Here is a 27,137-nt window from a genome sequence, read left to right as displayed (position 1 = left end):
AAGGATGGGGGGGAATCTCATTGAATGTTGAAAGGCTTAGACAGAGTAGATATGTAAAGGATATTTCCCATGGTAGGAGGGCACAGCCTCAGGTTAGAGGGGCACCCTTTCAAAACAGAGATGTGGAGAAATTTCTTTAGCCAAAGGGTGGTGAAGTTGTGGAATTTGTTGCCATGTGCAGCTGTGGAGGCCAGGTCGCTGGGTGTATTTAAGGCAGAGATAGATAGGCTCTTGATTAGCCATGGCATCAAAGGTTACTGGGAGAAGTCCGGGAACTGGTTGAAGAGGAGATAAGAAGAGGATCAGCCATGATTCAATGGTGGAGCAGGCTCGATGGGTCAGATGGCCTAATTCTGCTCCTATGACTTATAGTCCTATGGTCTTATGGAATCATTCTTGTTAACATCCCTCTGAACCCTCTCCAATGCCAGCACTTCTTTTCTTAGGAGAGGAGCCCAAAACTGTTCCCAATACTCAAGGTGAGGCCTCACCACTGCCTTATAAAGCTTCAGCATCACATCCTTTTTCTTGTATTCTTGAAATGAATGCCAACATTGCATCTGCCTTCCTCAGTACCGACTCACCCTGCAACTTAAACTTTATCTTGTTCTGCACAAGGGCTCCCAAGTCCCTTTTCATCTTAGATTTTTGGATTTCTCCACAGTTTGTAAGTAGTCTGTATATCTATTTCTACTACTAAAGGTCATGACCATGTATTTTCCTACAGCGTATTTCATTTGCCACTTTCTTGCCGGTTCTCTTAATCTGTCTAAAGAACTTGTGTTAAGTCAAGTGCCATTTGCAATTTTTTCAGTCCTCTGGAATCATGCCAGACTCCAGTGATTTTTGAAAGATCATTATTAATGCCTTCCCAATGTCTACTGCTTCCTCTTTCAGAACTCTAGGGTGCTGTTCATCTGGATGTATGTACTTATGTACAGTCCTATTAAAGTATTCACCTCTTTTGGAAGTTTTCATGTTTTATTGTTTTACAACATTGAATCACAGTGGATTTAATTTAGCTTTTTTGACACTGATCTACCCAGAAAAAGGCTCTTCTGTGTCAAAGTGAAAACAGATCTTTAGAATGTGATATAAGTTAATTACAAATATAAAACACAAAATACTTGAGTGTATAAGTATTCACCTCCTTCAAGTCATTATTTAGTAGTTGTATCTTTGGCAGCAATTACAGCCTTGAATCTGTGTTGATAGGTCTCTCAGCTTTGAACATCTGGACAGTGCAATTTTACCCCATGTATCTTTACAAAACTGCTTAAACTCTTTCAGATTGCATAGAGATCTTGAGTGAACAGCGCTTTAAATGTCCAGCTGCAAATTCTCAACTGGATTGAGGTGTGCATTGCGTTTGTACAATGTACTGTATATGTTAATCAAAATGACTTCTTTGTTTTGTTAAGAGTAGGAATGTTTCTTTGTATGATAAGTGCTTTCTCTCGCAGTTGTTTAGCTTTAGACTTGCTGATATCGGGATTGTATTTGTTTGTTAACCAGTGGGGAATGTTATTTTGTCTTGTGAGGTTGGGAGCTTGGGGGTTTTCGCGGACTTTTCAGAGGAGTCGGGAAGAGGATGCCGAGGAAGGTGGACGTGCGCTGCACTGCTCAGTCGACCACCGGGGTGGTCCCAGGTGCGAGGACCTGGAGGTCAGAGGAAAGTGACGAGGGGTCGAATGGTTCGATGGATGAGCTCCAACAATGTGCACTAAACTGTCTGAACTTTGATAAGTTGGCGCCTTTTACTTTATTTTCTTTTCCTTCATATATACTGTATTGCATAGTACTCTTTTAGTTTTAGTAAAATCTTTAAAGTGTATTCCATAACGGTATCTGGTGTGAGTTTGATATTGTGTGTGTGCGCGTGGCATAAACTTGATTCTCACAGCACCTGCGTGTACGGGAGGTGGGGTTGGTGAGTGGCAGGATCTCCTTTTCCCCTAGACATATACCAGCCTGTTGGGTAAGGGTTATACGTTCTTTATATGTACCGTGTGTTACTAAGAAACCATGTTCTGGAAGAACATAACTAGAACTTATATTTAACAGCATACAGCAACTATATTTTAACCATACAAGATTCTAGATCATTTTGTCATTTCAGCGCATGCTCCGAACTCTGTCCAATCACGTTCTGACACATGATATCACCACATCTTCCTTTCCTTAAACTGAAAAGCCTTAGCAACCTTAATCAAAACAAATGCATAATTTAATATGCCTCTATCAGTTTCTGAGGGTTTACGAACATGAGTAGACCTTCTAAGTGGTTCACACAGTTCTTGTGTTTCGTTATTTCATGTTTTGTCTGGTCTGCATCAGTTAACTGAAACTCTGAAGTTTGCTCTTTCTTGAGGTCTTTGAGAAGAAATCGCAATTCATTCATTAACTGTGTAATCTCTTTTTTATGCTGAGACTTCATAATTTCAATAAAATTCTTGATTTCTTCACGTGCTTTCACTTCTTCAATTGGATCCTGATTCTTGTTACTCTTTGGCTTCAGATCAGTATTGTACTGTACCGGCAAGTTTGGTTTTGGTGGCAGTGCTTTGTCACATTCTGGTAACAAAGGGATGGGTCTGGGATTTTTCTTTATGACTTCTTTTACTTTTGCCACGTTGGAATCAAATTCTGTTCTCTCTCGCTCTTTTGTCAAGTCACTGTATTCTGACTCTGTGTCACTGTCCAGGACTAAGACTCTTCACCAAATTCAGTCTCTCACAGGCAGATAAACCCAGTATTGACTGTTCATTTTTTGGCACCACCACAAATAAAAGTGTGTGCACAATATTCTTGTGTGATGCTTTTGCCACACATGTTCCTTAAACTGGAATGTCTGCACCTGAATACCCAGTCACTTTTATATTTGTCTGATGTAACATTGGTCTTGGCTTTAATGCATTGAACTCAGATTCTACAATTAATGGTTACTTGTGCTCCAGTATCCAATTTAAACAGAATATTGTTTTGGTTCACTTGCAATAGAATAGTCCAGTCATTCTTACTTTATTTTCACAAAGCACATCTATATAAAACTCCTCAAGTTCATTTTCAAGCGCTTCATTAATGTATTTTATTTCCTTTCTATTTCTGCAACAGCGTGAAAAATGATTACTCTTACCGCAGTGATTGCATATTTTTCCACACACTGGACACTTTTTAGGTCAGTGCTCCTGCCCACAGTGATGACAATGTTTTTTTCTTTCAAACAACGCTTTGCTCTCTGTCAGTTTTGTTGCTGATTCATTATTTTTTCTAATAGGTTTGCACCTTTACAGCGTCTACGTAGCTCTCAATAAAAAGCTCTTTAGCCTGCGACGTCACGGATTCCGAAACTTTGCAGAGAATCAAAGCTTTTTCCAAATTTACATCTGGTTCTCTTATGAGTCTTTCTCTCAGAGCGTTATCCAGAATGCTGCAAACAATTCTGTCTTTAATGAGAGAGTCTGTCAGTTCTGCAAACTCGCATGTTTTACTGCAGTTTTTCAGCTCGGTAATGAATTGATCAATCGTTTGACCAGCTCTGTGCCGACAGGTCAAGAATTTGTACTGTTCATACGTCACATTGCACTTTGGTATACAAAATGCTTCAAACTTGTCAATAATCACTTTTAGATTCAAATGATCTCCATTCTCAAAAGTAAAATGGTTATATACCTCAATTGCATTGCCACCAATCATGTGGAGTAGAATGGCAGCTCTCGTTTTTTCCGATTTTTTATCTGCGCTGATTGCTGATAAATAAATTTCAAATCTTCTCCAGTTCTGTGCTACGTTACCAGTTAGCTGAAGAGTTTTTGGAGTTTGCAACCCTTCCATTTGTAAAGCTGTTAGCAAACACCAAAGCTGTTCGCACTCTTTATTTTCTTCGATTATCTTCAATTATCCTGTTTCCGTATTATTCTCCCAGACCGACTTCTGATTCTATGTTGCGTTCTTTATATGTACCATGAACAAACCATATTCTGGAAGAACGTAACTGGAACTTTTATTTAACAGCAAACAGCAACCACATTTTAACCATACAAGTTTCTAGATCATTCTGTTATTTCTGTGCATGCTCCAAACTCTGTCCAATCACATTCTGACACGTGATATCACTACAGTGTGGATTCTGACCTACCACTCCTGGACATTAACTTTGTTGTTTTTAAGCCATTCTTGTGTAGCTCTGGCTTTATGCTTGGGGTCATTGTCTTGCTGGAAAACAAATCTTCTCCCAAGTCACAGTTCTGTTGCAGACTGCATTAGGTTTTCCTCCAGGATTTCCTTGTATTTTACTGCATTAATTTTATCCTCTACCTTCATAAGCCTTCCAGCGCCTGCTACAGTGAAACATGCCCACAGCATGATGCAGCCACCACCATGCTTCATTGTGGTGGTGTTTTTTTTTCTGATGATGTGCGGAGTTTGGTCTAATGGTGAAAAAGCTCTATTTTCGTTTTAGCAGACCATAGAACCTTCTACCAACTGACTTAAGAGTCTCCTACATGTCTTCTGGCAAACTCTAGCCAAGATTTCATGTGAGTTCGGAGGGCAGAGCTTAGTCAAGATGGCACTAAACGGTGACTCCTTTGCTTGAATCTTCAGAAACAGCTCTATTTCCAACTTTAATATCTCTACTTTCCCCTTTCAGGGTTCTTTTGAAGACCCTGAACTGAAGTTGCATGCTGACTTCAGTTCTTTACGTGGAATGCAACCCACTCTCGGGATTTCATGACTGGCCATTATCTGACATGCCAATGGCACGGCTTAGGAGTTTGGCTCACCTATGGAGGCCTAGGATCTCGGGGCTCTGGAGATGGCCGGATCGAAGGTCGGTGTTCAGTGAGTGTGTTGTGGGAGCCTGAAGATCTTTGGCTGTGTGCCCAAAGACCCTAGGTCTGTGGGCAGAGAGTTCGGAAAAAGCGTCGCAACAGACTTTTAACATCGTAAACCAGCAAGTTGATTGATATGTCTCCCCGCTGTGAAATGGAGAAATTTCTTTCTCCCTTATTAGGGAGAGAGGGAAAACCTGTGGTATATCAAATACCGGTGAACACGTAGTCTTTGGAGTACTGCAAGTCTGTGTCTTCGCTGTTGATTTTGCTCAGTGAGTGCTCGGTGATGGGTGCCAGTGCTTTAGTTTTGCCCTTGGAGGAAAGGGGATCATGTTTGTTGCCGCTTACACGCGGGAGGGAGGGGAGCTGGGGGCACTTTAGGGTTTTAACATTTAATTGTCATTCATTCCTTGGGACATTCCTCTGTTTTCATGGATGGTTGTGAAGAAAAAGCATTTCAGGATGTAAATTGTTTACGTTGCTCTGACATTGAATGTACCTTTGAAACCTTTGAGCTTCTTCAATAGTGGCTTTTTTTTGCCACCGTCCCATAGAGCTGCGACTGGTGAAGCACCCGGGCAACAGTTGTATGCACAGTTTCTCCCGTCTCAGCCACTGAAGCGAGTAACTCCCCCAAAGTTGTCATACCTCTGGCTTGGTGGCCTCCCTCACTTGTCCTCTTCTTGCACGGTCACTCAGTTTTTGATGATGGCCTGCTCTTTGCAGATTTATGCTGTGCCATATTCTTTCCATTTCTTGATGATTAAATTAACTGTACTCCGAGGAATATTCAGTGACGTGGAAATTTTCTTGTATCCATCTCCTGACTTGTTTGATCTTCCACAGACAGGGGTATTTTTACTATATTCAATTGAAAATCCTTAACTGTGCAGGTCTCCAAAAACAGATTTCAATTTAACTAATTATATGACTTCTAAAACCAATTGGCTGCACCAGTGATGATTTAGTGTGTCATATTAGAGGGATTGATTTCTTAAGCAATCAATTATTTTGTGTTTTATATTTGTAATTAATTTCTGTCACTTTGTAAAGATCTGTTTTCCTTTTGACACGGAAGAGTCTTCTTCTGGTGATCAGTGTCATAAAGCCAAATTAAATTCATTGTGATTCAATGTCGTAAAACAATAAAACATGAAAATTTCCAAGAGGCGGTGAATACTTTTTCTAGGCACTGTGCCTTTAGGTGCTCCAGCTATGACATGACATTATGCAGGTCAGGGGCACGTTATTTGGCATTCATATTGGGTATGGTTAATGTTGGCACATAGGAACAGATAAAATTCATCTCATCTGTTGACCCAACTTGGGGTTAATTAATATCCTTTTGTTTATTGGTGAATGCTGCTTCATTACTAGAATTGGTTATTGATAAGATAAATGCAATAGTATTGTCAGGTATACTAGATGTTCCCAACCATTTTAATGTCATGGACCAATGCCATTTAGCAAGGTGTTTGTGCCCCCCGTGTTGGGAGTTCCTGATAGACTCCCATCAGATGGACAGTCATTCATGAAGTAGCTGATGATGATTGGCCCAGGGACACTCTGGTGAAAAATCGTCACAGTGCTGATTAACTTTGCCAACTGCTTCTTTTTTTGTGAAACTTCTAAAATTCCAGTCACTGAAGGATTTTTTAAAATAAATCTCATTTGCTAGTTTGCGCTGTACTCAGCCAATTGTTGCTTTGATATTTAGGTCAGTTACTCTCATGCTTCTGATAATGTCTGTGTATGGATTCAAGTCTTGACTCCAGTACGGTTGGCAGAAGCTGAACGGTGTTGGTGAGCAGATTACAGATGAGTCAGCTAGCCATAAGTACACAGGATGTTTACGTATCCTTGACCATGGTATGTGTGAATTCACCCATGCCCCAAGTTTGAAGGGCAGTCTGCATTTCTCTCACCTGTATTTTAAGTATCTTCATGGTGAATTTAGAAGGAATACATTTAGAAGGGTTTGAACAACAGGAGAGGTGACATTTGAAGTCAGCAGCAGGGCACAGGGTCTTGATAAATATGGTATGCAGTTTGCGACTCAGCCTGGGTAAAACAGGATGCCAAGATTATAAAACTGTCTGATTCAACCTCAGCGTCTGGCCAGCGGGAGCAATGGAATCTTTAGCAACAGAGAACACCCTTCAGTGGATTCAGCATTCAGTTAGAATCAATTTTCCGCAAATTGATGTCAGACACTTTTAAGACCATGGTGATAATGATGTGGTGTAGACAAGGTCTGTGCAGTTACCTATGCATGTTGTCAGCATACACAGAGGCCGATGATATCCATTCCTGTGCATGATGTCAGGAGGTATGTAATGGGATGGCAGCCAGGATGACATCCTTGGGGAAATCCAGGGTTGACTATGATGGTAGAAGAAATTCCATTGAAAAGGTGATGAGTGCATTTAAGGAAGAGTGAAGCAATCTAATAGAGTTGGCTAAGTGGGAAGGCAATGAGGGAGGATGGCATATTTTATCCGTCAGCCTGGAGAGATCAGGGATATGAGGACAAGTGATGCAGTGGACTCAACATGAATATCTTCTGATTTTAGATAGGGTAAACTGTAGTTTCAGGGAAAATCTTGGAGGTGTTTTGAGTCATAGCTCCAGAGGATGTCTTTGTGGCCCTGGAAACAATTGGACACGTATTTTTTTTACTAAGATTATGAATAATGCTTTGGATTATTTTAATGAATACATTGTGGTAGCTGTATGAAACTAAATTTGTTAATCTTGTAAAGATAAATTGGACATTCTGAGGTGCACTACTCTGCTGATTTATTTATTTATTAGAGGACTTAGGATCTTCAGTGATCTCGAGCCCTTTGGGCTTTGGAGGTACCTCCTTACCACTTGAGGATTTACTTATATTTGACCCTGAAGCAAAGTTAGCCACACTACTTTTAGTTCCTTCATCGAAGTCATTAATATAGATAGGGCATTGCTGAGGTCTCAGTGCTAGGCCATGTGGCACCCACTGGTTTCTGACTGCCAATCTGAAAATGACCCATTTATATCTGACTACTGTCAATTTGTTAAATTGCAATCCCAGTAATTTTATAACCCACAACTTTCTTACCCTCTGCATAACCATTTTTGAGGCACATTATCAGATGCCTTATGGAGATAGAAATATACTTGAACCACTCATTACCTTTACCTGCTTAATTTATTACATACTCCACAAACTGTAGTCAACTTGTCAAACACCATGTCCTTTCAAGAAACCACGTCTTACTGCTTGTCATACACTGTTTAAACAAAAGCATCCACAGCTTCACAAAAAATATTTCAAGGAAAAGTTTACATTTGTTCCCCTTTAAACATTGATGTTCCTTACCCATGATTCCCTTTGCATTTTCTTCTGGATTCTGGTACTGATTGCCTTTTACTTCATAACCTGCATGAACATATTTCATTGAAAACCAGCACAATATGATTAAATTTCTGAATAAGAACTGGCACATGACATCAACATTTTTGTCAGTTTTTCAGTTTGTCATGCATTTCAGTTTATTACCACTTTATTTCCTTTCTGGATGTACATATTGGTTAATATATACCTATTTCAGGTTAATATGAAACATTTTTAAAAAGGTAGAATATAGATAAATTTTTTCTCTCAAAAAAGATTTTGCAACTACAGTTTTTGAGGATGTGACTAAACATATTGATGAAGGAAGAGCAGTAGATGTAGTGTATATGGATTTCAGCAAGGCATTTGATAAGGTACCCCATGTAATGCTTATTGAGAAAGTAAGGAGGCATGGGATCCAAGGGGACATTGCTTTGTGGATCCAGAACTGGCTTGCCCACAGAAGGCATGTCATATTCTGCATGGAGGTCGGTCACCAGTGGAGTGCCTCAGGGATCTGTTCTGAGACCCTTACTCTTAGTCATTTTTATAAATGACCTGGATGAGGAAGTGGAGGGATGGGTTAGTAAGTTTGCTGATGACACTAAGGTTGGAGGTGTTGTGGATAGTGTGGAGGGCTGTCAGAGGTTACAACTGGACATTGATAAGTGTGAAGTGGTTCATTTTGGTAGGTCAAATATGATGGCAGAAAATAGCATTAATGGTAAGACTCTTGGCAGTGTGGAGGATCAGAGGGATTTTGAAGTCTGAGTCCATAGGATGCTCAAAGCAGCTGCACAGGTTGACTCAATGGTAAAGAAGGCATACAGCGTATTGGCCTTCATCAATCGTGGGACTGAGTTTAGGAGCCGACAGGTAATGTTGCAGCTATATAGGACCCTGGTCAGACCCCACTTGGAGTACTATGCTCAGTTTTGGTCGCCTCACTACAGGAAGCCATAGAAAGGGTGCAGAGGAGATTTACAAGAATGTTGCCTGAATTGAGGAGCATGCCTTATGAGGATAGCTTGAGTGAACTCGGCCTTTTCTCCTTGGAGTGACGGAGGTTGAGAGGTGACCTGATAGAGATGTATAAGATGTTGAGAGTCGTTGATCATGTGGATATTCAGAGGCTTTTCCCCAGGGCTGAAATGGTTGCCAAAAGAGGACACAGGTTTAAGGTGCTGGGGAGTAGGTACAGAGGAGATGTCAGGGGTAAGAGTTTTACTTAGAGAGTGGTGAGTGTGTGGAATCGGCTGCCGGCAATGGTGGTGGAGGTGGATACGATAGGATCTTTTAAGAGACTTTTGGGTAGGTACATGGAGCTTATTAAAATAGAGGGCTATATGTAAGCCTAGTAATTTCTAAGGTAGGGACATGCTCGGCACAACCTTGTGGGCTGAAGGGCCTGTATTGTGCTGTAGGTTTTCTATGTTTCTATGTTTACTTCATTTTGCTTTTTCATTCTGAGTTTTAAACAGACTACTCCTTTGAAATTTTTAATATTGTCCAGTAACCAGCTTATACATTGGAATCTTACAAATACCTCATCCTGCTGTCTAGATTTTCAGCAGATTTGAAGATCTTTTGTGTAACTGGCTCAAGAGTAAAACACCTGAGGACTGAAGAACTGAGTGGGAGAAGGAATATCTCCCAATCAGTGATAAGCCAAAGTGGGCACACTTATTGCTAGGTTACCTGTGTTAAATAGTTTGGCTAAAACTTCAAGTTAAAGCTTATTGCCATTCAACCGTATATATGTATACTGCCAAAGCAAACAATGCTCCTCCGGACCAAAGAGCACAACGGAGTACATATAACAGACATACAATAAATGAAGTAATAGTACCACAAACAAATTAATGAATAGTATAATATATTCCAGAAGATTGACATTTAGCATCAGGTACATTTACAACTCAAGTCAAAAAGTAAATAGTGTAACACTATTGGCACCTCATAAGTGATGAGACCTGGGTGGCAGGGAGATCAGTAGTCTGATGGCCTGACGGAAGAAGCTGTTCTGCATTCTAACAGTTATTGTCCTAATGCTCTGCTACCTCCTGCCTGATGGTAGGGGGTCAAAGAAATTGTGGAGGACAATGCTAAGACTTCTGAGTACCTAGCGCTCCCGAAAAAGATTTGTATGTGTGCAAGAGAGACACCAGTGATGTCAGGTGGATATTTATTGACTATAGCTCAGCATTTAACACAATCATAGCTGCATTTCTAATCAAAATCTCCAAAAACCTGAGCCTCTGTACAAATGGCCTAATTTTGTTCCTTTATCTTATTATCTTATATATATACACTTCTACTGTAATTTACAGCTTTTATGATTATGAATTACAATGTATGACTGCTGCATGACAAGAAATTTCATGACTTATGGCAGTAATATTAAACCTGATTATGATGATCCTCTCAGCAGTCCTCAGAATTGTCTATAGGGTTTTGTGTTCGGATGCCGAGCAGTTCCCATACCAGATAGAATCAGAATCGGGTTTATGATCACCGGCATGTGATGTGAAATTTGTTAATATAGTAGCAGCAGTTCAATGCAATACATAATCTAGCAGAGAAATAAATAATAATAATAAAATAAATGATAATAAATAGATCGGTCAATTACACTATATGTATGTTGAATAGACTTTTTAAAATGCAAAAACAGAAATATTGTATATTTAAAAATAAGTGAGGTAGTGTCCAAAGATTCAATGTCCATTTAGGAATTGGATGGCAGAGGGGAAGAAGCTGTTCCTGAATCACTGATTGGGTGCCTTCAGGCTTCTGTACCTCCTTTCTGATGGTAACAATGAGAAAAGGGCAGGCCCTGGGTGCTGGAGGTCCTTAATAAGGGAAGCTGCCTTTCTGAGACTGAACTGGTCAGAACACTCTCAACGGTACTTCTGTAAAAATTGGTTAGAATGGTGTGGGGCATGGGTTGAGATGCTGCAGTGCTTTCTTGATTAAAGCAGTGGGTTGAGGTACCAGGAGAATCCTGGTGTTCCTAGTCTCCAGCGAGCAGCCATTCATGTGCAGTGAGGAGTTATCAGCCTGCACTTCACTAAAGTGCACAATCATCTACGTATTTAGTCTTGACCACACTGAGATTCAAGTTGTTGTGCTCACATTTTTCTACAATGCTTTACCTCCTACCTGTTTAAAATTATTACACTTTAATACCAGTAACATTTCTAGAAAAAAATTAACTTCATGGCATTGCTCTTTTCAGGCTTTTTACATATCTTAGGTGACTTTTGAGATATCTCCTCTTCATTTTACTAATTTGCTGATCACAAATGAACATAAATTCTGTTTTCAGAGCTTTCACAGATTACTTTCCAAATCTGAATGAAGAGTGCTAAATCCTTTGTTCAGGGAAATGCTACTTTCTGAAAGAGAGACTCCACAAGATAAAACAAGCCTCCACAATGTTGGTAGCCTGAGGCATGAGTCAGTTAAATGCTCTCGGTTCTCATTAATATTTTAAGATTTTCTTGGAAGGGAGCTGTTGATCTGCTAATCCAGATAAAGATTAGCTTTATTTGTCGCATGTACACTGAAGCATCCAAACATACTGTGAAATGTGATATTTCACAGTTTGGGGACGTGGGATCAGCTTGCAAGTGTCGCCATGCTTCTGGCATCAACGTTGCATACCCACAATTTATTAACCCTAAGGTTATGTCCACACTAGACCTGATAAGTCCATAGCTGAAGCTTTGTCTTTTTGTTTTGACCCTCCGTCCACACTGAAACAGCGTTTTCCTACCCTGAAAATGGAGCTTTTCTAAAATGCTGTCTGGAGTATGTAAATATGAAAACGCCGATTGAGCGGCTTAGTGTGTACGGGGTAACCAAAGCTTTTTAAAAATGCTGACATGACATGCCAGAACAGATGGTGTTGGCAGTGCGGCATTTTATTGTTTTCTTGAATGCAACCTCCAACACCACAATAATGGCGGACGGCTCCAGGAAACTGTCCCTGAGCAGAATGTTACTGCAGCTTTGCAGTATGAACAGAGAATTTCAACCCCCCACAAAACTTAACAATTTCAGAACAGACGGCAACAAGACTGAAACCAGACGAGTTCAGAATGTACTCACGAAATACTTTGACCCATAACTTACTGAATAAATAAGTATACTCACTTTGCCCTCTTTTCTGTCCTTGCTCGTATGAAGTTGGTTTACCTATTTATGCAAGTGCTTCTCTGACAAGAGATGTGTAACTGCCTAATGTAACATTGTATGGAAATACAAGATAACACTGATGCAGACATGTTTTATACATTTAACAAGGTGCTTTATTAATATATTGCTTGTTGAAACATTCAATAGATGCAATTGTCACTACTTCCAAAATGTCATTTTTAAGTAGTAGCTTATGCTTGACATAGACATGAAATGTTAAGGCCAAAAAAGGAAAATTGTAAGTTTCACTTTTACTCAGGTAAAAATAAAATCACTTTTGCCCAGTAACTTGTTTTATTGCAAATGTTAATACAGCAAAATAATACAGAAAGACATGGCAAAAGTAAAGGCAAACAAATGAGGTAACATCAAATTTCACTTTTGCCCAGTAACAAGCCTTATTGCATTTAGTTGTAGCTGTCGTCCCTTTCATCGGTGAAGAGACTATGGCTGCAGGAAATGTTTCTAGGGTGATCTCTCTGTGAGAGTGGGGAAGATGTTGGTGGGGCCACCCGGGGTCTGTGTGTCTGTATGTGTAGCTATTGTAGAGGCTGTGAGGCTGGTATTGTGGCAGTGAAAAGTACTGGTGGGGAGCCATCATATTCCTCATCGTGGCAAATCCTTCTGCAACAGAGTTAGTCAGTTTTTCAATGTTTGTCTTCAGCGGAGTCATACTGTCTGTGAACTCCCTGTCGGTTGCCTACATACGCACCAGTATTTTTTTTTGTTTTAAGTCCTCATGCGTGAGAGCCAACAGCTGTCCGTCGTTTGGCAATTTCCTTTGAAGTTTTTCTAGTCTGTAACTGGACAAATGCGCACCAAGTCTTTTACGGCGAGATTCAACACCAAATATGTCGCTCGTTTTCTGTAGATGTGTCCTGTGCTTGCCCAATAGGAGGAGATGCGCCCAAATACCCGTTTTAATGTGGACAAAGGTATTTTCAAAAACACTTGGTGTGGACACCTATTGTTATTACGCGAAACCGGCTTTTTCAAAATTATCCAGTCTAGTGTGGACATAGCTTGTGATTGGTAGGACAAGTTGTTTTACTAATAACATGAAGAATTGGGCTGTCTGCTAATTTCCTGTCTATACATAAGGTGGGGTTGGACTTTGCACTACAAAAGAACATAACTGTGAATATGCAGTATACTGTCAGGTTACACACTCTTCCAGGGGTTGGATCAGGTATCAGCACATTCTTGGAAGAGAGTAAACAGTCAAAGTTTCGGGCTGAGACCTTTCATCAGGACTGGAACAAGGATATTAGAAGTCTTCTAATCTTTTTTCTAGTTCTAATAAAGGGTCTTGGCCCAAAATGTCAACTCTTTTCTCTTTTTCATAGATGCTGATTGGCCTGCTGAGTTCCTCTAGCATTTTGTGTGTATTAGTTTGATTTCCAGCATCTACAGATTTCCTCTTATTTGTGATCAGCACATTCTTGGTAACTTGGTATGTTCCAAAACATGTTGAGCAGTTCATACTAGTAGCCAGCAGAACATACAAATTCCAGGTACGGACATCAATGGTGAGTGGGGGAATTCTCCGTGTTTTCTTATGGAGTGCACAAATGAAGTCTCCGAGAGTTCAGGATAAAAATAGGAAGATCCAGAGGGTTCAGAAAAATAGTGGTAAAAGATGCCGAAGGACAGGCTAAGAAGGTTTTACCATATCGAGCCTCTGCTTTGGTGCCTCAGATGCTCACTGAGATATGAAATGCCTGAGGAATCCTAAATAAGATGTTTTTCTTAATTGCCTATTTGGATCCAGTGAGGTCATAAAAGATATTAGGCAACATTGCCATGAATAGATGATGGTGTAGAGTGTACACACAGACTAGCACAAGGCTTCATTTTATGATTGTACACAAGAATTGTACTCAAAGTTCCAAGTTCAATGTAAATTTATTATCAAGCTATGTATATGTCACCCTGTGATTCATTTTTTATTGGTATTCACAGTAGGTATGAAAAAACACAGTAAATGAAAAACTACACACAAACACAGACCGACAAACAATTGATTTGCAAAAGAAGACAAATTGTATAGATACAAAAAAACTAATAAGTACTAAATAATATTGAGAACAGCTTGCACACTGCTCAGCATTGTTGGTCATTAAATGGTTGCCATGGCTTAAGTGTTATGGAGCTTTGAAGGAGGTTGAACACATCTGTCAGGCGGACCAGTAGACAAGATCTCCATAGCAAAGAAGCAACAGGGGTGCAGTGGATGTAATCCTGCCAGTATGCAGGGCCTTTTGCACATCTGACCTTCATCTTATAAAATCAATATTTGCCATTGTCACAGTAAATCATTTAAGCCGGATGCCTCTTCACCAGGTGCGTGCAGAAACATGTGGTGAGGCTCTCATGAGCTTGAATGCTCAAGGTTAAAAAACAATTGTTCCGCATAAGCAGCAGCAACTGTTTGTATGGCAAATAGGTATGCACCTCGTAGAATTAGGAAACCTTTAAAGAAAAATACTTTGGGTTGCTGTGAAACGAAACAAAGGTATTGATTGTATTTGATATTAATCTCTGAACTCCCACCAACTAGACAGCAGAAGATGTATATGTGAAGTTATTTATATTCATTCATATAATTCAAGTCATTTTTTTAGGAGATCAGAGAATCTCCTGGGAATAGGATCTTCAGGTTTTCCTGGGAAATACGTAAATTAGAATTTGAGTGAGGTGAAATTGTAAGTGCCTTACCTATTAGTTCATTTGAGCAAGGGCGGAGTGAAGAATCATTTTCACTAAATCTTATCATATGTAAAATTTAAAACAAAAATATCATCCAGATTGACTGTAAACTAGTAACTTCAGCTGGGGCTATACTACATAGTACAGTAGCTGAAATTGGTTCATCTTATAATTAGTGTAAATGACAGCAATCTCAGACAGTTGTTTCCTTAAGAGATGAAAACTTACCAAGACTTTTTGTATTATAGGGTGATTGATTGTAGGTTTTATATCCAACTCCATAAACCACGGTAACCGATATAGACATCAGAAGTGCAACAATTTCCTTTGAAATCATACTTGAAGACATAGTCTGTAAAGGTTTTAATAGAAATTTATTTATAATCACTTACATATGGAATAATTAATATTTAATGGCATAATGAAGATTACTATCAAAATGAAAATTTGAAATGACAATAAAACATATATATATATCTCAATGGCCATTTAAACTCATCTCTTCTGCCTACACAATGGCCAAATCCTTCCATTTTTCTTCACATTCATGTGCCTATCTAAGCGTCTCTTAAAAGTTGTGAATGTATCTGCCTCTGCCACCACCTTAGGCAGTGCACCACTACTCCAGACATCATCCATAAGATACAGTATAGATTTTTGAAAAGTCTTGATTAGGCCAAATGACAGATGAATTAAACCATCACCTCATTTGATATCTCTCTTAGTGTCTATGTTTCCAATCATCACTTCAAAATAAATTTGCAGAGAACTATAAAGGGAGAAATATGGATATAAAGTAATCCAACCCATTTGAAACTAATTGAAATCTGTGACAAGGTGTCTTGCTCCTTTGCATGCTAACATAATTAAAAATTGAAATGCAACATACCGGCATGTTTTCTCTTCTGAACCGTGTTTCAGTTTTGCATCCCTATTGAATTATTCCCTGATATCTTGGAACATCTGAAGCAGAAATGCTTTCAAAATTATAAATGCTGGTACTTATATATGAGAGACTACGACATAGACAACTGTGAATTTTAAAACTCCTCCCTTTAAATGGAGGTAATAACTATGCAGTTTTCTTTTAACTTTAAAAATGCATCAGGTTGGTGGTTTTGTTCTGGTATGTTGTCTCCTTTCAGACTGGTGTCCAACATTACTATGCAGACAGTTTTCTGCATTTGTGATAAATCTTCAATATTTTTTCCCAATATTTCAAATTCTGAGTACTGAGGGACCATATTGCAATATTTCAGTACTTTCTCACAAAGACATTACTGAAAACATTCTTCAGTTTTTAATTAATCTAATCCACGTAAGTTTTTCTTTTAACATTTAATTACCTTATAGCATCTGGCTAATCAGAAAACAAATCCCTTTTAACCCTTGTCTAATCACTGGACAATTTACAATGACCAATTAACCTACCATCTGGCATGTCTTTGCACTGTGAGAGGAAACTGGAGTGCCTGGAGAAAACCCACGTGGTCACAGGGAGAACGTACAAACTCCTTACAGACAGCAATGAACCTGCGTCACTGGTACTGTAAAGTGTTGTGCTAACCACTATGCTGCCGTGCCACCCTATAAGATTAGAAGTCTTTTATTCACATAGTTTGATAAGTATCTTTGCTGATATTTGCTGATTTACCTGAAATTACACAAATTACTGATTTAAATATGATAATCAAACTAGCTAATTTGAGTCCTATCCTGAGTCTCTTCACTCCGGTTGCCCCACCCCACCCCACCCCATGAAATCAGTTTAAACCTTCCCTAACAGCTCCAGAAGACCTACTCACAAGAGTATTGGTTCCCCTCGGGTTCAGGTGCAAACCATCACCATTGAACAGGTGATACCTGTTGGGACAGCTGAGCACATCTCTGGATGTGAACTTCCCACTATTTAGGACATTTACAGCGACAGGTGTGTGAAAAGGGCCCGAAGGGTCATTGGGGACCTGAGTCACCCCAACCACAAACTGTTCCAGCTGCTTCCATCCGAGTTACGGTACTGCAGCGTTAAAGCCTGGACCAACAGGCTCCAGGACAGCTTCTTCCATCATGCAATCAGACTGATTAGTTCATACTGATACAATTGTATTTCTAAGTTAGATTGACTGTTGTGTTGTATTTCTTTGCTCAGTGCCAATAACCCAGTCTCTGTGGAATTCCCCTGGTAGGTCATCCCTCACAATTGTATCCAAAGTCATATAGCTATTCTCATACTACCCTGAGATTCATTTTCATGAAAGTGTTCACAGTTGGACAAAGAAATACAGTAGAATCAATGAAAAACTACACTCAAAGACTTACAACCAATGTAGACTTACAAAACAAAAACAATAGTACATAAATAAGTTATACTGAGAACATGAGTTGTGGAGGCCTTGAAAGTCTCAAGGTTGTGGAATCAGTTCAGTGTTGAGGAGCTTAGAAAAATAGAGGGCTATGCGGTAGGGTAATTCTAGGCAGTTTCTTGAGTAGGTTACATGGTCAGCAGAACATTGTGGGCTGGCCTGTAATGTGCTGTAGGTTTCTATGATTCTATTCACACTGGTTCAGAAGCTTGATGGTTGAAGGGTGATAACTGTTCCTGTACCTGCAATAGTCCTGGACATTTGACCTCATGCTGAAGGAAGGTTATTGATGAAGTAGCTAAAGATAGTTGAGTCTGGGGAACATCCCTGAGCAACTCCAGTAGTGGTTTCTATGATTGAGGTCCAATAACTACAGTTGTTTTCCTTTGTGGAAGCCATATCTCCAATCTCTGGGTAACTTATAGATGAACTGGCTTCACTGACTTGAAATCTCACCCAATCAAGTGCTGCCTTTGTGGTAAGTGCTATCATTATCATCTCACTTCCTTCTTGGTTTACATATGGATCAAGGCTGCAATGGAGACAGGAGTCAGTCGTCTTAACAAATGTGAAAATTGGCAATAGGCATGGGTTATTGTATTGCAAGTGTTATGTTCCGTCACATTGCCGACGATTGATGTTCAGCTGGTTAGTAAGTAATCATCGATTAGCTCTGCTTTTTGAGAACAGGAAATACCCGGGTAATTTTTGGCCAATTGGCCTAACTGCAGCTGGGTCTGAGGTGAAAGCAAGAGATTCTGCAGATGCTGGAAATCCGGACCAACACACATAAAGTACTTTCAGCCACTCCTTCAAACTGTACTGCTCCCACTCTCTGCCCTTACATTCTAGGAACACTCACCTTTACAGCTATACCTCCCCAATCGAGGTGTTCAATGGAACAGTCAGGATGTTACCTGGTCCTTTGGTCCTCGGTTGTATGCTCTCAGTTTCTTCTTAGACCATATGACATAGGAGCAGAATTACGCCATTCAGCCCATGAAGTCTGCTGTGCTATTCCATCATGGCTGATCCTGGATCCTACTCAATTCCATGCACTTGCCTTCTCCCCATATCCTTTGATGCCCTGACCAGTCAGGAAACTATCAACTTCCGCCTTAAATATACCCATGGACGTCCTCCACTCCAGTCTGTGGCAGAGAATTCCACAGATTCACTACTCTCCGGCTAAAAAAAATCCTCCTTACCTCTGTTCTTAATTTTGCAGCTGTGCCCTCTAGTATTGAGTGCCCCCACCAGAGAAAACATCCTCTCCACATCCACCCACATCTTGTCTTTTCAACATTAGGTAGATTTCAATGAGATCCTTGCATTCTTCTAAATTCCAGTGAGTACAGGCCTAAAGCCGCCAAATGCACCTTGTATGTTAATTCCTTCATTCCTGTAATCATCCTCATAAACCTGCTCTGGACTCTCTCCAATGACAACACATTCTTTCTGAGAAATTAGCCCAAAACTGTTGGCAAATACTCCAAGTGGGGCCTGACTAATGTCTTATAAAGGCTCAGCATTATCTCCTTGCTTTTATATTCTATTCCCCTTGAAATAAATTCCAAATTTGCATTTGCCCTTTTTACTGTAGATTCAACCTGTAAATTAACCTTCTGGGAGTCTTTCCCGAGGATTCCTACGTTACTCTACACCTCTGATGTTTGAACCTTTTCCCCATTCAGATAATAGTCCACACTATTGCTCCTTTTACCAAAATGCAATATCATACATTTCCCAACCCTGTATTCCATCTGCTACCTTTTTGCCCATTCTTCCCATTTGTCTAAGTCCTGCTGAAATTACATCGTTTCCTCAGCTCTACCTACTTCTCCGCCCATCTTTGTATCATCAGCAAACTTTGTCACAAAGCTGTCAATTCCATTATCCAAATCATTGACAAACAATGTGAAATTTAGCGGTCATAATACTGACCCCTGAGAAACACCACTAGTCACTGGCAACCAACTAGAAAAGCCCCTTTCTGGCTGTCAGCCATTCCTCTATCCATGCCAGTATCTTTCCTGTTATGTCATAGGATTTTATCTTATTAAACAGTCTCATGTGTGGCACCTTATCAAATGCCTTCTGAAAATCCAAGTAAATGACATCCACTACCTCTCCTTTGTCCACCCTGCTAGTTACTTCCTTGAAGAACTCTTAACAGATTTGTCAGGCAACATATCCATTTACAGAAACCATAGAGACTTTGACATCTTTTATTATTAGTCTCCAAGTACCACAAAACCTCATTGTTAATAATAGTATTCTGCTTTATATTATTGGCTAGTTTGCCGTCATATTGCATATTTCCCTTCTTTTAGCGTTTTAGTTGCCTTTTGTTGGATTTTAAGAGCTTTTCAATCATCCAACATCCCACTCACGTTTGCTACCTTATATGCCCTTTTTTTTGGCTTATGTGCTGTCCTTATCTTCCTTTGTCAACCCCTGCCTTTTGAGAACTTCTTCCTCTATGGAACATATCTATCTTGCACCTTGTGAACTATTCCCAGAAACTTCACTTATCTCTGCTCTGCTGTCATCCCTGCCAGCATTCTCCTCCAATTCACCTGGGCAAGCTCCTCTCTCATGCTTCTGTAATTCCCTTTATTCCATTGTAATACAGATACATGTGAGTTGTACTTCTCCCTCTGCAATTGCAGTATGAATTCAATCATATCATGATCACAGTATTCAAAAGAGTTTCTTTAGATTAAGCTCCTGAGAGAGATCTGGGTTATTACACAACACCCAATCTAAGATAGCCTTTCCCCGAGAAGGCTTAAGCACAAGCTGCTCAAAAAAGCCATCTTGTAGGCATTCAACAAATTCCCTCTCTTGCAATCCAACACCAACCTGATTTTCCCAATCCCTTTGTATATTGAAGGCCCCCCCATTAAAATGGTTTCATTACCTTTGTTATATGCCTTTTCCAGTTCCCTTTATAATCTCAACCCTACCTCTTGGTTGCTATTTGGAGGCCTATATATGGTTTCCATGATGTTTTTTTCTACCCTTGCAGTTTCTTAACTCCACCCACAAAGATTCAACATTCTCTGACCCTAAGTTACCTCTTTCTAAAGTAGTTCCATCCTTTACCACCAGAGCCACACCACCGCCTATGCCATCTTGCCTGTCCTTTCCATATGTAACGCTCTGGTTAAGATTTTCACTGCTTTGCTGTCGACCTTCTATAATCCTGCATCACTGGGAGCTGAGGAGTTCCCGATTAGTGAAAATGCCGAATTACAGAAGCATCATATTAAGCAACAGCTAACCGCCTCATCGTACCTTTAAAATATCATGTAAATCAGTACAAGTTAGATAATAATGAAATAGAAATATTAAATGAGTAGCAAGTGAAATTCTAATTAAGTAATATACTGTACAGGCACAGTTAAAATAAAGGGTACAGGTAAAATTACAGGAAAAGTTGAGCACTTCCGTTTCTAAAGTGAGAAGTTTAATATACCTTCAGGCAAAGTTACATGTCTGCAAGTGTGGGGTTGTCAGGATCATCAACATCTTCATCTTGAAAAATAAGTGAAGCATCAGTAACTGGTGCTGAAACTGGCACAATAGTTTCTTCAACAAACTGCATCCCAGAGTGCTTAAAGGAAGTAGCCCAAGAAATAGTGGATGCATTAGTGATAATTTTTCAAAACTCCTTAGATTCTGGATTAGTTCCTGAGGATTGGAGGGTGGCTAATGTAACCCCACTTTTTGAAAAAGGAGGAAGAGAGAAACTGGGGAATTATAGACCGGTTAGTCTGACATCGGTAGTGGGGAAAATGCTAGAGTCGGTTATCAAAGATGTGGTAACAGCACATTTGGAAAGAGGTGAAATCATTGGACAAAGTCAGTATGGATTTGTGAAAGGAAAATCATGTCTGATGAATCTTATAGAAATTTTTGAAGATGTAACTAGTAGAGTGGATAGGGGAGAGCCAGTGGATGTGGTATATTTAGATTTTCAAAAGGCTTTTGACAAGGTCCCACACAGGAGATTAGTGTGCAAACTTAAAGCACACGGTATTGGGGGTATGGTATTGATGTGGACAGAGAATTGGTTGGCAGACAGGAAGCAAAGAGTGGGAGTAAATGGGACCTTTTCAGAATGGCAGGCAGTGACTTGTGGGATACCGCAAGGCTCAGTGCTGAAACCCCAGTTGTTTACAATATATATTAATGATTTAAACGAGGAAATTAAATGCAGCATCACCAAGTTTGCGGATGACATGAAGCTGGGCGGCGGTGTTAGCTGTGAAGAGGATGCTAAGAGGATGCAGGGTGACTTGGATAGGTTAGGTGAGTGGGCAAATTCATGGCAGGTGCAAGTTAATGTGGATAAATGTGAGGTTATCCACTTTGGTTGCAAGAACAGGAAAACAGATTATTATCTGAACGGTGGCCGATTAGGAAAAGGGGAGATGCAACAAGACCTGGGTGTCATTGTACACCAGTCATTGAAGGTGGGCATGCAGGTACAGCAGGCGGTGAAAAAGGCAAATGGTATGTTGGCATTCATAGCAAAAGGATTTGAGTACAGGAGCAAGGAGGTTCTACTGCAGTTGTACAAGGCCTTGGTGAGACCGCACCTAGAATATTATGTGCAGTTTTGGTCCCCTAATCTGAGGAAAATCATTCTTGCCATAGAGGGAGTTCAGAGAAGGTTCACCAGATTGATTCCTGGGATGGCAGGACTTTCATAAAGAAAGACTGTATCGACTAGGCTTATACTCACTGGAATTTAGAAGATTGAGGGAGGATCTTATTGAAACGTATAAAATTCTAAAGGGGTTGGACAGGCTAGATGCAGGAAGATTGTTTCTGATGTTGAGAAATTCCAGAACGAGGGGTCATAGTTTAAGGATAAATGGGAAGCCTTTTAGGACCGAGATGTGGAAAAACTTCTTCACACAGAGAGGGGTGAATCTGTGGAATTCTCTGCCACAGGAAACAGTTGAGGCCGGTTCATTGACTATATTTAAGAGGAAGTTAGATATGGCCCTTGTGGCTAAAGGGATCGGGGGTATGGAAAGAAAGCAGGTGCAGGGTTCTGAGTTGGACGATCAGCCATGATCATACTGAATGGTGGTGCAGGCTCGAAGGGCTGAATGGCCTACTCCTGCACTTATTTTCTTTGTTTCTGCTGCTGCTTCCTTGTGTTCAACAAACTCTGCTGCTGCTTCCTTGTCTGCTGAATGTTTTTCACCACACACTGCACAAAACTGTAAGCCATGACACTGCTTGAACCAATGAAGCTAGCCTTCACTATAGTCACAGTTATAATCTAGTCCTAGTTCTTCATGGAACATCTTTGCTTGTTCCTTCACCATATCTCCAGAGAATTCAACACCTTCACTTACACGAAGATTAAACCACGTTATCAGAACTTTATCTAATTCTGAACTTCTTCTATTTTTCATTGTTTTTCTTACGCAGATCTGTTTCTTTGAGCAGTTTTTTCTTTCTGTTTCTTTATATCGTACACTGTGGAAGAGCCAATGTTGTAACACTCGCACAAGCTTTTCAGCGATACAACACTGTCAAATTTTTCTAGAGTTCAGCCTTATCTTTAATGGATAGTGTGCATTTTTTTTGCTTCTCAGCATGAGGTGCATTTCCTTTACTCACTGGGGCCATAATTGGGGCTAAAATAGAGCAAATGATATTAATAAATGCAGGAAAACAAGCAGGAATTGCCTGTCTGTGCTTACAAGAGCGTGCCAACATGTGTACAGATCGAGCGCAACCAAAACAATGCGCAGCAGATTGGTACGGTGGTCCAAGAAATTTGATATCAGTGTTGGATTATCGAAGGAACCGGATTACAGGTAGTTGGATTAGTGAAGGTTGACTGTATTTCATTTTAGCCATCTGTTCTGCTTTCAGCATGATTTGATTTGAGTTGAGATAAGATGCTTGTTATACAACTTAGGAATGTGGTGTCAGCCCTGTAGATGGTAGAATGATAGAGTTTGGAGGGAGAGGTCTTTGTTGGTGGGAGCTGGGAGTAGACAAAAAAAATGGCTGAAGATGCCGTCCCTGTTGCACAAGGTGCTTCATGCAAATGCAAGGCTTCAAGGAGACCTGTTTGTTCGCGATGGATTTCGAGCGACAGTCAGAAGGTGGTGTGTGCTTTCACATAGACCAAGGGTCCAGCGCGTGAGTGACAGACAAGTTCAAGATGAGTTCCAACTTCAGTGCACATTTGACTGTTTAAGAGTATGGGCTCTTGTTGTTTTTTTCTTTCTTTCATTTAATAACCTTGCTAAGATTAACATTCTTAGATACACTTCTTTATAATTGTATGCAGTGTATGATCTATTATTTCTTGCCGGGGATAGTAAATCACACAGCATTCACACAAACCAGGGTTTGGGTGTTTGAGACATCTCAAACTCTCAGAGTTGGCGGGACCAAAGCTGTACGCACCTTAGACGGATGAAGCTGGAGAAAGTTGGTTTATCATTGTGGAATCCAGTGGCTGTTAGCAAGGGGCTAACAAGACGGTTTTCTAGAGAGACCCAGAGAGAAAGGAAGTTTCAGGTACCAACTATCTGAATATTACACTCCCAGCTATGGCCTTCTTTCAGCCACGACTTGGTGATGCCCACAATGTCGTACCAACCGATCTCTAATTGCGCCATGAGCTTGTCCACTTATTCCGAATACTACACACATTTTAATACAGCATCTTCAGTCCTGCATTCTTCACCCTTTTACATTTTGCTTCAATATAGCTCTTTGCTCTGTCTGCATTCATAACCAATCATTGGCTTGTCCTTCCTTTTGCCCATTCCCCTAAACTATCTAAGTCTCTCTGCAGGCTTTCTTTTTCCTCAACACTACCCGCTCCCCCACCTGTCTTTGTATCATCGGTAAATTTAGCCACAAATCCATTAATCCGATAGTCCATTATCTCATTGGCATACATCATAAAAAGCAGCGGTCCCAACACCGACCCTTGTGGAACTCCAGTGGTAACTGGCATCCACCAAAAGTAGGATTCCTTTATTCCCACTCTCTGTTTTCTGCTGATTAACCGATGCTGCACCCATGCTAGTATCTCCCCTGTAATTCCATGGGATCTTACCTTGCTAAGCAGCCTCATGTGCACTTGCTTTCTGAAAATCCAAGTACACCACATCCACTGCATCTCCTTTGTCTACCCTGCTTGTAATTTGCTCAAAAAATTACAGTAGGTTAGTCAGGCAGAATTCTTCTTTCAGGAAACCATGCTGGTTTTGGCCTATCTTGTCATGTGCCTCCAGGTACTCCATAATCTCATCCCTAACAATCAATTTCAATGAATTCCCAACCACTGATGTCAGGCTAACAGGTCTGTTGTTTCAATTCTGCTGCCTCCCAACCTTCTTAAATAGCAGAGTAACATTTGCAATTTTCCAGTCATTTGGTACAATGCCAGAATCTATCGATTCTTGAAAGATAATTGTTAATGCCTCCGAAATCTCCAGCTACTTCCGAGGGTGCATTCCATCAGGTCCAGGGGATTTATCCACCCTCAGACCATTAAGATTCCTGAGCACTTTCTCAGTTGTAATTTTCGCTGCACATACCTCACTTCTCTGATACCCATGAATGTCTAGTGTGCTTGCAGATGTCTTCCACTGTGAAGACTGTGTCTCCCATTACAATATCTCCAGTGTCATTTTCTATTGGTCCTATATCTACCCTAAACTGTCTTTTACCCTTATATACTTAAAAAGCTTTTAGTATCCTCTTTGATATTAGTTGCCAGTTTCCTCTCATAATTCATCTTTCTCTGCCGAATGACAGTTTCCTTCTGCAAGATTTAAAAACCTTCCCAATACCCTATCATTACCAAATTCCTCATCATCTTCTCTCCCTTTTGCAGCACAGAACCTGGCTCAGTGCCAGAGACCCAATTGGTGTGGTCATCCTCTGTCAGGTCACCCCCCTCAACAGCATCCAAAGCGAGATAACAATTAGTGAGGTTTTTTACTCAGAGAGTGGTTGGTGTGTGGAATGCAATGCTTGAGTCAGTAGTGGAGGTAAGTAAACTAGTGAAATTCAAGAGACTACTAGACATGTATATGAAGGAATTTAAGGTGGGGAGTTATATAGAGGGCAGGGTTTAAGTGTCGCCACAACATTTTGGGCCAAAGGGTCTGTACTGTGCTGTACTATTCTATGTTCTATGTTGTCTATGGCCACAGGGTGCTCTCTGCTATTTGAGCTCTTCCCATCCTTCCTTGACAGTCACTCACTTATCTAACTCCTACAGCCTCTGGGTGACTAACTCCTTGTAGTTCCTATCTCTCTCCTGCTCACTTTCCCAAATAAGCTGTAGGTCATTGAGCCACAGCTCCAGATCCCCAACACGGTCTCTCAGAAGCTGCATCTTGGTGCATCTGGCGCAGATGTGGCCATCTGGGAGACCGGAAGATTCCCAGGACTCCCACATCTGACACCCAGAGCAAAGTACTAACCAGACAGACTTGGTCTCTGTTCCTCAAAAAATGCAAGTCCACAAATCAAAAAAGTCCACTTACCCACTTACCTTGCTAAAGTGTCACTGAAGATTCATTTTGCTACATTCGCATTTAGACTTCTTCCCTGCAAATCTTGGCGCTGTCAGTGACAAGCATGGTGAAAGGTTTCACCAGGACATGGAGAAACATGTATCAAGGCGGCTGGGATCCATCAATGCTGGCTGATTATTGTAGGACACTTAAGCGAGAAGTTTAAGACACTGAGTACAAATGAAAATCATCAACAAAACATTTTAAGTTTAGTTGAACTATTGAACAGCGTCAGCAGCATAATGCAATTAAATGCATAATGTTCAATTTTTTTCCTTCTTTCTCCAAATTCCTATATGATACAAGTTGTCTGAAACTCTATTTGTATTCAGCTTCAAGTGATTTATCATAAACAAAAAGAATTATGAGGAAGCAACACATGAAAAATTTGTTGTCCAACGTTATTCATTTCCACCCTAAGGGAAAGGCAATAAATACCTCTAATCATCTTGTACACTTCTGTGAAGTCACCTCTTAGCCTCCTTCACTCAAAGAGTTAAGCCCTAGCTCACTCAACCCATCCTCATGAGGCATGCTGTCTAATCCAGGCAGCTTCCTTTTAAGTCTCCTCTGTACCATCTTTAAAGCCTTCATATCTTTCCTTTTATGAGGCAACCAGAACTGAACATGGGTATGATCTGTGCATAGAATCATTAAATGCTGATCAAGGAATGGTAGGAAATGAGCTTTTGTGTATCAATATCATGCAGTTTCAAACTCATGAGATGTTCACCTCAAGATGCTTCAGTTAACACTGATATTTGATAGGGAAATTAATTAGAGCAATTATTAGTGTGTTTCACTGTCTTAATACCTATCCAAATACTCATCTGGTTTACATAACTGTGGTAATCCTTTTATTTTAAGGAAGACTGCTGATTTTGTAAATAGAGCAATATTTGAAAAATTTTGCCTGGAGTAATGACTCTTACTGAGTAAAATCTCTTATGAGGATAGGTTGAGTAAGGTAAGGTTTTTCTCTTTGGAGTAAAGGTGGATGAGAGGTGACATGATAGAAGTGCATAATATGATAGAGTGGACAACCAATAACTTCCCAGAGCAGGCATGGCTAAAA

General features: G+C 40.3%; 2 protein-coding genes across 2 annotated transcripts in view; one reads left to right on the top strand and one right to left on the bottom strand.

Moving 5' to 3' along the window:
* LOC132400241 (collagen alpha-1(X) chain-like) overlaps nucleotides 1–16,015 on the bottom strand; it is a 63,908-nt gene extending 47,893 nt beyond the window's left edge. Inside the window, exons 1-3 of the mRNA XM_059981220.1 lie at nucleotides 16,010–16,015; nucleotides 15,349–15,472; nucleotides 8,197–8,256 (exon numbers count right to left, since the gene is read on the bottom strand). Of these exons, the coding sequence (XP_059837203.1) occupies nucleotides 8,197–8,256; nucleotides 15,349–15,472; nucleotides 16,010–16,015 (190 nt within the window). The remainder of the gene's footprint in view (nucleotides 1–8,196; nucleotides 8,257–15,348; nucleotides 15,473–16,009) is intronic.
* nt5dc1 (5'-nucleotidase domain containing 1) overlaps nucleotides 1–27,137 on the top strand; it is a 619,201-nt gene that overhangs the window by 234,925 nt on the left and 357,139 nt on the right. The gene's annotated exons all lie outside the window — the stretch shown is intronic.

This window comes from Hypanus sabinus, chromosome 10 (assembly GCF_030144855.1).
Source record: "Hypanus sabinus isolate sHypSab1 chromosome 10, sHypSab1.hap1, whole genome shotgun sequence".
NCBI classification, from domain to species: domain Eukaryota; kingdom Metazoa; phylum Chordata; class Chondrichthyes; order Myliobatiformes; family Dasyatidae; genus Hypanus; species Hypanus sabinus.
This window is presented reverse-complemented; position numbering and strand designations above follow the sequence as displayed.